The 12,104-nt window shown below is 39.9% G+C and overlaps 1 protein-coding gene across 2 annotated transcripts in view; it reads right to left on the bottom strand.

The window, feature by feature from the left end:
• Positions 1-12,104, bottom strand: part of LOC143292455 (uncharacterized) — a 193,297-nt gene that overhangs the window by 62,631 nt on the left and 118,562 nt on the right. For both annotated transcript variants that reach the window (XR_013056651.1, XM_076602746.1), the window contains exons 46-52: positions 11,471-11,599; positions 9,877-9,972; positions 7,493-7,681; positions 6,405-6,642; positions 5,117-5,204; positions 1,426-1,519; positions 140-292 (exon numbers count right to left, since the gene is read on the bottom strand). Coding sequence is in view for 1 of the 2 variants with exons in the window: in XM_076602746.1 (XP_076458861.1) it covers positions 140-292; positions 1,426-1,519; positions 5,117-5,204; positions 6,405-6,642; positions 7,493-7,681; positions 9,877-9,972; positions 11,471-11,599 (987 nt within the window). In the remaining variant the exon portion in view is untranslated. The remainder of the gene's footprint in view (positions 1-139; positions 293-1,425; positions 1,520-5,116; positions 5,205-6,404; positions 6,643-7,492; positions 7,682-9,876; positions 9,973-11,470; positions 11,600-12,104) is intronic.

Below are 12,104 nucleotides of genomic sequence, written 5' to 3'. Positions count from 1 at the left end.
TTTTTCCTTCCTGCTGGCTGGAATACCGTGACAGACAAAAGTGCAGTGACCTCTCTCTCAGGCATGAAGACTCCTGCTTCTGAACCCAGCACAATTTCTTCAACACCTCACTGCACATGACACAAAACGTTTCACTCACTTTTACACTGGCTTGCTCCAAGCTGAAGAGTGGTTTCCCCTTCTGTGCAAAGAGTACAGCTTGTCTGCTTGGCTTCGTTTGTGTAGCTTCCAATCGGGCACAGCTCACACTTTCCAGTTGTCTCATTCAGAAAACTTCCTTCTGTGCACTCAACTTCAAACATAAGAAAAAATAAGCTGACAACAATGTTAATGGTTCACAACAAAGTACTGTAATAAAACTATCAATATCATGTAACTATAATAACTTAGCAAACTGATCAGTAAGGTAAAGGAGCTGGAAGAGAAAAAAAGGGGGGAATGGGAGGGGGTTGGGGGGGAGAGGCGGAAGGGGGGTGGGAGAGGCACAGAGAAAGAGGGAAAGAAAAACCGGCAAAAGCAAACTGACACTTTGTTATCGTACGACTGGCGCAACTGCCAAGCGGTTAAAGCGTTGGACTTTCAATCTGAGGGTCTCTGGTTCGAATCTCAGTAACGGTGCCTGGTGGGTAAAGGGTGGAGATTTTTCTGACCTCCCAGGTCAACATATGTGCAGACCTGCTTGTGCTGGAACCCCCTTCGTGTGCGTATGCAAGCAGAATATCAAATACACATGTTAAAGATCCCGTAAACCATGTCGGCGTTTGGTGGGCTATGGAAACAAGAACACACCCAACATGCACACCCCTGAAAACGGAGTATTGCTGCCTACATGGCGGGGTTAAAATGGTCATACATGTAAAAGTCCACTGGTGTACATACAAGTGAACGTGGGAGTTGCAGCTCACGAATGCATCAGAAAAAGAAGAAGTTACCTTACAGATTGAACTTTCACCACAAAACAGAAAGACACTAAACAAATACAACAGCTACCAATAATCCATATTCATGGTATGGGTAGATTATTCAAGTGAATACACATTGCATGCATACAGATTAACAGACAAACACAAGTGTAATCCTGTTTAGTTACATTTGGCTTAGATCCCTGGACTAAAACCATGTCACAAAACACAACCCAACCAACCACCAACAAACATTTCATTAAGCCAGAAAAAACACACAACAATAACACATTCATAAACGCTTCCATTTGGCAATTCAACTTGAAAGTCAATGAAAATGTCAAGGACAATAAATAAATGTCCTCAGTAAACAATACTAAGCACAAGCAGTAGCCCATATCCATATTTACAGAACATAACACACACACACATTTACATTTCAGTATAAACAGCCTAACTTTGAAAATAGCAACTCGGGCTATCTGAAAGACATCCCTCATCCCACGAAGAAGAAACATCTTACCACAAATATCGCCAAAAAGCCCAAATCCTGCATCACAGCTTGGCTCAGCCTTTCTCACAATAGTGTCTTTCTGAAGTTCAGCAGCATACAAATTCTGAAACACAACAAATTGATTGATTGATTGATATGGATACTTATATAGCGCCTATCCTCGGTCAGAGACCAAGCTCTAAGCGCTTTACAAACACAGAGTCAACAGGCTGTGTGTGTGTGTGTGTGTGTGTGTGTGTGTGTGTGTGTTTAATAATATCCACCTTCTGCATGCTATGATTAAGCTGACTGGTCCACACAATGCTGTTTCAATGTAAACACCCATGAGATTAGCTGAGCATCATCACCAAGGCTAGTAGGGATTGCCCTGGCCTTGTAATTATTGGTCTAGAGCGTCTGGGTAATGTTATGACAGGAAAGCATGTAACCAAGTTATATAGTCGAAAATGAACTCATCGGAACAATTTTGACATTGGCGTAATATCAGAACAAATTACAATCGAGTGTAATAAAATGTGGCAAAACCGTAACAGTTGGCATCTCTGAATTCACCAACAGGTGTGGTGGTCAACTGGTTAGAGTGCTGGATTCTCACCTGAATTTCCTGAGTTCGATACCTGGTTAGGGTGCACCTGGTGGGTTAAGGGTGGAGATTTTTCTAATCTCCCAGGTCAACATATCCGCAAACCTGCTATTGCTGAACCTCCTTCATGTGTGTACACATGCACAAGATCAAAGATTCTGTAATCCATGTCAGTTTTCAGCGGGTTATGGAAACAAGAACATACTCAGCATGCACATCCCCAACAACAGAGTATGGCTGCCTATGTGGCGGTATAAAAAATAAAGAAATGGTCAAACGGTGAAGAAACGTAAAAAGGTTGCGTGTCTGTGTGACTGTGGGTGTGTGTGTGTGACTGAAACCTGACTGAATGACACAGGAAATGAACGATAAGCACCCAAAGGCAGCTCTCAGCTCTACACAGGTTGGCAGCCTGTTGTGCAAATGACTCGGTGTTTGCAAAGCACTTAGGGCTTGGTCTCTGACCGAGGAAAGGTGCTATATGAGTATCCACATCATATCATACCAACATCAAAAAACAGAATCATCAAGGAAACACTGCTCTCTGCACATGCTTCATGAGGACATCACAACTTCTCTCCCTTAGTTATCAGGTGACAAAATGATTTCGCTGAATGAAGTGTTATCGGTTTTTCTTTTCTTACTTCTAAAAATTAACTAAACCTTTATCTTGAACCACAAATAAATTCATTTGTCTTAATTTTCAAGGATTTTCAAGGAGATCTGTTTATATGCAGCCAAGCGCCTGCTGGCTAGTGTAACTTGTACAGCTAACCACTACAGTGACTGCACAGCAAAGCTTAGCCTGACAACACATTTCCTTATCCTGACCTGTGGGATAGCTGACCCACACACGGTGTGGTGTGTCTAATACAATGCTGCAGCATGCAATTCTAAAATCCAAACAAAGCCATTCACATCCACAATCAAATCAGTTTATAAAACCAAATCTATGTAAAATTCACTGCCAGGTTATGCTCATTGTGCCTACATATGCTGAGATTAGTTAGAATCTCCATAGATTATAATCTAATCCTTTGATGCCCAAAACGGTTTGTCACTAAAGATTACTGGTACATCATTTTATCTCTCACATATTATAAAATCTAATATTTGATATGTGACTGCTTGTTGGTTACTGACTTTAAAAAAGCACACTGTTAAAATGTGCTGATGGAAATAGATGTTATTTTATCGATCTTATGTGTATTTTCATTTTCATTTTCATAAGTGAAATTACAACATAGTTCCAACGACAGTGACAAGCCAAGCTGTGTTTGTTGCGCTCCATATTTTGTTAATTATCTATCGTATCAGCTAACAAGCTACAAATATTTTTCACTGCTAAAATTTTTGCACAGCTTTCTTTAAATCTATACCATTAGCATTTGCATGCATTTAACTGATATAATGCATTTAGCAATTTCCTATGTTGAACTCGTTTTGCAGGCTTCCGTAACCCCTAGGCTGCCTGTAAGATAACTTGTCAGTGCAGCTGTGTACACTTCACTGCCACAGGGACAAGATAATTTGTCACTAAAATTTCACTGGTTTGTATTGAGTTCATTGACAAAAACACCACTAGTTTGGGAATCTTTCTAAATTCTATTGACAGCTAGAAACCCCATTTACCTCATGAGGTAGTCCTTTATTTAAATGATCTGGTTGAGTTAGTGGCTGTATTTTGACTCGCTAGTCGCACACTCAGCAAAATGGCGACACTTGGCTAAAGCTCTGCGATAGAGGTGCACCAAAACAACCAAAATTGCTTTCATTATCTGATGTTAAGAAAAAAACTGAAGCATCGACTATAAGAAGAAGACAGTGATAAACTTCTATTGGATGATATGATAGAAACTAAAGGGAGTGATGAAGAAACTGGCAAGATCGATGAACAGTGAGTGACACTGTACAAAGCAGACTCCGCCCACATGACTGACCAAAACAGAAGCAGTGAGAGTGACATTCTTGGCACTGAGCCGATGCAGGGGAAGTGCAGAGGTAGCAATAGGGTGAGGGGACTGAGGGTAACTGGACAAAGTGTAGCAGAGAGGGGGATGAGGAAGGAGTGAGTGGAGGGCAAGGGGGTGTTTGTGGGGATCAATGTAAAGCCAACAAACAACATTCGGGTCTGTTATTCACCACCTTACTGGTGACTGGACTGAAAAAAGGCCCACACAGCACAGACTCGATTTTTTCTCTCTTTTTGTAGATGGTAACCGAATCAGAATTTTGTTGAAGAAACCATTTTGCAAGCACAGCTGACACTCCAACAGGTACAGGCAAATCCAGGCTGACAGAAAAAGAAAGGTACTCCAGACCATCAGCATGGACAGATACAAATTAGTTTGAAATGAAACAGTTCTTGGGTCTGACTTCACTGATGGGCATGATGATATTTTTCAAGAAAGGATTGGACAAACACATCTGTGTTTTTATCACTTGGAGTTATCACAATGAATCATGTATATCTCTTTTTTTTTGTTATTGTGGTTGTTCTAGTATAATAGAATTTGTGTGCATCGTTATTATCTATTTGTCCAATGAACTCATTTGCTTTACAATATGATGTGAGCTTTCTTTTAGTTTCACTTTGGCTTGATACTGGGTTGTAGATAATGGGCAGCAGACTATTCTTAGTTATGAATTTTACACCCTGTAGTCTTGAAAATTATACTTATTGTCTTGTCATTTCTGAAGGGTGATAAAGATGATTAAATTGGACATTTACATATTTGCATGGATTAAAGAAATGTGTTTTTCTTTTTCTAAAATATCGATGGTGATTCTATTACCAAAAAGCCCAGTTAAAGATGCAAACTGTACAATTTGTTTTCATAGACGTTTTTCCCCTTTGGTTGACAAAACACCAATTCCTTTCATTATATTTTTTCACAATTATTCTTTGGTTTTAAGCTGGCTTAAAAACTTGGAGATGGAGTTCATGGCAAGTGAGAGTTATTGCAACAAATTTGAGGAAGTATGTTTCTTTCCTTTCTTGTATTTGGTTTAGTTTCGAAATATACTTTTGATTGTGTGTGTGTCAAGCATATTAAACAGTTTGACTTACCAGTGGATACTAACATAAACATCAAGGTAAATATATATTGGTCTTACCGTCAGGGGAAAAGATTCCTGGGAAGCCATCAGCATGAGTTCTTCAGCTGTTAACGTAACATTTGTTGCCGCATTTGTCAGTGTGGGTCTGAAAATCAGAAAAATAAGTATTAATATTGTGGGGGAAAGGAGAAGGCACAGATGGTATAAACAAGAAGAAGAATGAAGGAAGTTTGGAAAGTGATATTTCCCCAAGCAAAAAACAAAAAAAAACCCAAACAAATGCAAAACAAGAAAACCAACCAACCAATCAACTAACCAACCACCCACACAAAAAAAGGTCAAAGATTGTTTATGGTCATGAGCTTCTAAGTGGAATCATAAGTGAGTTCAGTTTCAGTTTCTCTAGGAGGATTCACTGCATTTAGACAAATCCATATATGCTACACCACAACTGCAAGGCATGCGTTATTCAGGCCTTGAGTGCATGCATACATATCTGAGCACCTGTCCGAGTGAACTTCTTCTACAGAATTTTGCCAGAGGGCAACACTTTTTCCTGCCATGGGTTCTTCTTTTTTAGTGCCCTAAGTTTGTGCTGCACATGGGACCTCAGTTTAGCCACTCATGCAGTTGACTTATACTTAGTTTGATTTTCCAGTCAAACTTTGGAGAAAGGGCGAGAGTATTTGTATTTGTATTTCTTTTTATCACAACAGATTTCTCTGTGTGAAATTCGGGCTGCTCTCCCCAGGGAGAGCGCGTCACTACACTACAGCGCCACCCATTTTTTTGTATTTTTTCCTGCATGCAGTTTTATTTGTTTTTCCTATCGATGTGGATCGTTCTACAGAATTTTGCCAGGAACAACCCTTTTGTTGCCGTGGGTTCTTTTACGTGCACTAAGTGCATGCTGCATACGGGACCTCGGTTTATCGTCTCATCCGAATGACTAGCGTCCTGACCACCACTCAAGGTCTAGTGGAGGGGGAGAAAATATCGGCGGCTGAACCGTGATTTGAACCAGCGCGCTCAGATTCTCTCGCTTCCTAGGCGGACGCGTCACCTCTAGGCCATCACTCCACTAAAGGAATGGAGTAGGAATGGAATCCAAACCCTAACAGGCACTGTATTAGCAGTTAAGCTGTTTTAAGCATTCTGCCACTTTCCTAAGTGAGATCTCTTTACTATGTATGCACCTGCCAACTTCTGGATACGGTTTCTCCCCTAACCATGGTCAAGCATTTGGGCAAACCTCAGAAGCAGATGAAACTAGATAAAAAAAAAACCCACTAAAGGTAGGTGTGTGAAAGAAATGACATTTCTCAGGGAAAGAACTATTACTTACGGAACATCAACAAAGGTGACGGAAGCTTTAAATGCTTTGCTGCTGGAGCTTTCACAGTATGCATCTACATTTGCATCATCACAGTTCGCAGTAGTGCACAGCGCGTTCCAGCTGCTTCGGAGAGACTTCACTTTCTCCTTCAGCTCTTGTTTGACAGAGTCCATATCCACTGTCCCACAAGTGACCAGTATGTTGTACGTCATAATCAGTGTCAGTTTGAATTTTCTGGGCTGGGTACCTGTAATAAACAATTAGTGTAAATACTTATGCACCCATTACAAAAATAGTGTGTGTGTGTGTGTGTGTGTGTGTGTGTGTGTGTGCAAGAGTGCATGCATGTGTGCAACAAACTTGCACCCGTGTGTGTGTGTGTGTGTCTCTCTGTCTGTCTGTGTGCAAGAGTGCATGCATGTGTGCAACAAACTTGCACCCATGTATGTGTGTGTGTGTGTGTGTGTGTGTGTGTGTGTGTGTGTGTGTGTGCAAGAGTGCATGCATGTTTGCAACAAACTTGCAACCGTGTGTGTGTGTGTGTGTGTGTGTGTGTGTGTCTGTCTGTCTGTGTGCAAGAGTGCATGCATGTGTGCAACAAACTTGCATCCATGTGTGTGTGTGTGTTTGTGTGTGTGTGTGGTGTGCATGTGAGTGAGTGAGTGTGTGTGTGTGTGTGTGTGTGTGTGTGTGTGTGTGTGTTTATGTGTGTGTGTGTGTGTGTGTGTGTATGTTGTGTACATGTGTGTGTGTGTGTTCAGTGTGTGTGTGTTTGTGTTTGTGTGTGCGCGCACATGTGCCTTGTGCTTGAAAGACAGGAAGCAAGTGTATGTCTCTTCAGAAGTGTCCAGGAGTACATGACTCACTTGTGTGTGTGTGTGTGTGTGTGTGTGTGTGTGTGTGTGTGTTGTGTGTGTGTGTGTGTGTGTGTGTGTGTGTGTATGTGTATACACGCATGTGTGTGTGTGTATGTGTGCGCACATGTGTGTGTGTGTGTGTGTGTGTGTGTGTGTGTGCATGCACGCCTTGTGCTTGAGAGACAGACAGGAGGCAGGCGTGTGTCCCGGTAACAAAGTGTCCAAGAGAGCATGACTCACTTCCACAGACGACAGCAGGAGGCAGCTGATGAGGGACCTCCAGGTTGTAGGACCCCAGCTTCCCACAGGTCAGGATGTTGGGGGACAATGGCGCCCGGCTGCCCTCTGGACACTGCACCTTCTGCCCCTGACCTCCACAAACGCCGACGTTATCAAGACCTTCAGTGTTGGTGCATGACTGGCCCTGTCCTGTTGGGTGTCATCAAAAGGAAAGCCGTTCTTGTTGTGCAGTCAAAAGGTGTACTGTTGTGTTTACGAAAATCATTAAAAGGACTATGTTTTACAGACGTACTCATAAAGTGATGTTGCTCTGTGGGTTTTGGAAAATAACAAAAGAAATATAAACAAAACAAAACAATCAAACAAAAAAGGGCAGCCCCTCACCCCCTTAAAAAAAAGAAAGAAAAAAGAAGAAGCAGAAAAAACAAAAAACAGAGTATGTCCTAGAAAATAAAAAAAAAGAAAGATAAACTAAACAAAACAAAAAAAAATTAAAAAAGAAAAAAGAAAGACAGCCCCTTAACCCCTCAAAAACATACATACACACAAAAACAAACCCACAAAAAACAACAGAGAAACAAAACAAAACAAAAAAAAAACAAAAACCAACCTCAAACAAAACAAGAGAGGCACCCACAAAACTCTGACAAGAAAAAAATGTACTTCATCCTCAGGATGTCGACACACAAAGGGAACTCAGGAGCTAGCAGATTTGCAATAGATACTCTGAATAAGGACCCTCAATTAATACCCTTGAACTGAAAGTCAAATACTGGATTAATTCAACTACCCCGTACTTAACCCTTCAATGAAAACATTTCAACAATTCATTTTCCTTATTTACAGAATTATCCCTGGAAGTACCTGACACAACATGAAAGAGTTATGACAGATTTTTTTATAATCACCTATTCTTATCCCATTTCTTATATACACCAACTGGCTGTATTACCATGTAAGCAATTTTGCCCTTACTTCTTTCTCTTTCTGCAAGTGTGTATGCGTACAAAAATAGTTTACAAGAGGCTGTTGGAAGTGACTGGATCCAGTGGCATAAATATGTGTGTGTGTGTGTGTGTGTGTGTGTGTGTGTGTGTGTACACTTTTGTTGAATGTATCTCCACAATTGTGATTTTAGACAAAAATGCACTGCCTCCTTCACCTTAACCCTGCCTCCTTTAATATGCATAAAAGGCAAACACACACACACACACACACACACACACACACATCAACTGGAAAAAAAAAATTATGGAATCAGTGAAGTGCGTGTGTGCATGTGTGTGTGCTTGTACACTCAAATCTGAAGAATGTGGCTGATTTTTAACAAAACTTGCTTTCGTTATATTTTGCTTATCTCTTGCATTTCTTCTGCCTTGTCTCTCTGTCATCCTCTCATATCTGACTTTCACTCTTGATCTGGGTTTTGTATGAGCATGAGTGTTTTCAGACTTGCCTTTATGAACGCTGCCTGGTTTAAAGTTTCAAAACATTTAATGGAGATTCTTTCTTCTTCCTTTGTCTTTCCTGTGGCATTCGGTAGGCTCTCAAGGCCTGACCTGCACACAGTTTCTGAGTGGCTAAAGCATCTGTCCCCTTTTCAAGCTGCTGTGGTGTAGCCTGCATGGATCAGTCCACAGGATTTGACACATTCTTAAAACTGAAACTATTACGTAACAACTCTCAAACGTGACTTTCCATGGATTTTTTTTTTTTTCTCAAGGCCTGACAAAGCGCGTTGGGTTACGCTGCTGGTCAGGCATCTGCTTGGCAGATGTGGTGTAGCGAATATGGATTTGTCCGAACACAGTGACGCCTCCTTGAGCTACTGAAACTGAAACTGAAACTGACTTTCCATGGGAAAAGTCACCATGGATAGTGTTGTTGATCTGTCTAAAGTGACATTTTATCCTCTGTGACTCTGGTGTCTGTCCGGTCGGAACATCTCATTCTTCCCTACCTATCTGGTTTTGGTAAAGTACTACTAGCATGTGATGTAACGTAAAGAAAAAGGAATGTTCACAAACTTGTGATGAATCTGCAACTTACTAATGGACAAAATAAATGTTGAAGAAATGCCTACTTCACATGTTCCTAAAAGGTGCAAGCCATTGCATTTGTGTGTATGTGTAAACAAGTCTTGAGTAACTGACATGAGGTAGAATTAGAAACAGATGTAGACATAATGAAGAAAAACAGAAGGCATAAGCCAAGAATCAATTTTGTGAGGCAGTACTTTAAAAAAAAAATCATGTATCAAATGACTGTACTTCAGAAATGTAACAATATGAATTCATTTCAAGTACCAGTATCTGAAGGTCAAAGTAAAATGCCAGTCTTACATCCTAAACATGCAAATTCAATATGCAAAGACAGTGACTCACGTCTGACGTATGCACTGAAGCGACAGAAAACGGCATCCATGTCGTCATCTGCGACCATGTACACAACTCGGTGTACTCCAAATGTGAGGACAGTGTCTGGCAGAGTTAAAAACAACACAAAAAACAACAACTGTTAATGCAGAACAATATTCTCCATTTGAAAACAAACACAGTATCTTCATAAAGAGAAGTAACTCTCTCCATTTACAAGTCATTTCGAGTCAAGAAATCCATCATGGCAACCACCTGTAAATTCAGTGTATCATATTCAGGACTGAAATGCTATGCTAATCTTGAAGAAAAGCTCATTTGTGTTTGGACATTTCTTCTGTCATTGCTGCCGAGTGCACATGTCAATTGATTGGTATAAGGACAAGCCCAGAACTTCCTTTTATGAGGAAGTGTCTGGGTTTGAAGCAATGTACCTTTTATCTAACTGTGTGCAAGCTGAACTGATAGCATAAGAAGCACTTACTTGAAATTGTGTACCTTGTAAATGGAGAGATTTACTTCCCTTTATTATTTTGTTTAATCCTTTTATTCTCCTAGCCTTATAGTTCTTTCAATAGTATCTCCATGTCTAAGACAAAATCAAAAATGTTGATAACTAGCAAAATATACAGAGTGTATCTTTTTATGTTGCAAATGAATTGCTGGTTCAGTAGACAGTGCTAGAGTTGCATATGAATCAGATCTTTGCCACTGATTCTGTTTCATATCTTTGAATTAGTTCTAAATAAATATATTTTCTCCTCTGACAAGTTATTTCAAACAAAACAGGACTCCAGACTCATAGTGGGGTTTTACACATGAGAGTTGTAGTGAATTATATAAATAATATATAATTAAAACAAAATCTGTTGAAGAATATGCATTTGAAATTAGACCAGTAAGGACCCTTTGACTTTTACATTTCCCAATGATTTGCATATCCTATTAGGACTGAATATCACTCCATGTGAAGTGAAAGGTATCTGGCCCATTGCTAAAACCTTTTTTTTTTCTTTAATTATTAGTCATAAGATTTTGTTGTTTCATAGGAAAAATGAATTTGCTGTATGCTGTGATACTCATTGATTTAGCTTTCCTTAAGTAAAGCAAACCAACCTGTCTGTTGATGTAAGTTTTGCTGGCAGAGCTTCAGTTTCTTTTGAATCAGAGCAATCTTACTTTCAGTTATTTTGTCTGTTTCAGCACAGTCATGCACATGCATCAATAGAAGTTTTTAACATCTGCTCCTAGATGACTGGGGGATAATTTTCATGAAAGAATATTTTATATTATAACAATTATAAAAATCTCTTCATTGAGATTTTTTTTAATAATCAAAACAGCATGCTATGTATCCCAACATGTTCAACTACATAAACAGAGACAAAATTGCAAAACAAATGCAATGCATATACACAGACAATCAAAACAGACCTATTCCTATTACAGAGACTCATGTTTCTTGTTTAACAAAAAAGCTATGCAAAGCTTGTGTGTGCACACATAACATACTGACACATAGGACAGTAATCAAACTGAAATATATGGAATCATTCTGCAAATTGATCAGTAACAAAAAAACAAGAAAAAGCTAGAGATTTACCATCAAGGTTTGTAATGAGTCCATCGACTGGAGGATAAAAATGGTCAGTGATCTGCACAAGCCGTTCTGTATCGTTGAAAAACTCAATGCTTGGACAATTCACAATGGCTTGTGGGGTGCCTTTGTCACCTGTTGAAAAAAATGGACATAAATCAAACTTCATTAAATTACCGCAAACACCTTTGACCAGGTATACCAGTTATCAGTTTTGTTATTGTTGTTTTTTTGTTGCTGAAAATTTAGAATAAACTGTTGGGGGAAACAGAGAGAGAGTGACAGAGAGAGAGAGAGAGAGAGAGAAATAAGCACACAGAGACATGAACACAACAAGACAGGGGGAGGGGAGAATGGGATTTATTTCATACTATAGTCAGAAGTCTTTCCACAAATGTACCTGTCTGCACTCTGTGCCTCATAGGCAACCTGAGTGTGGTAATCTAGTACTGAAAGATGAGAAAAAAACAACAACAAAACAAACAAACTGACTCTAAAAATGAAATCTGTTTGACAACTGAAAGGTCTGTGAAGGTTGGCCACATGGGCCATGGGAAATACCCTGAGATCACTGAGTGATGCGTTCAATTGCCTGCCCTTTCCAGTGATACGTCAAGGAAGGAGAGTGTCACTGTAATGA

Source organism: Babylonia areolata, chromosome 18 (genome assembly GCF_041734735.1).
Source record: "Babylonia areolata isolate BAREFJ2019XMU chromosome 18, ASM4173473v1, whole genome shotgun sequence".
NCBI classification, from domain to species: Eukaryota; Metazoa; Mollusca; class Gastropoda; order Neogastropoda; family Buccinidae; genus Babylonia; species Babylonia areolata.
The sequence above is the reverse complement of the archived record's forward strand: the minus strand, read 5'-3'. Positions and strand labels throughout refer to the sequence as shown.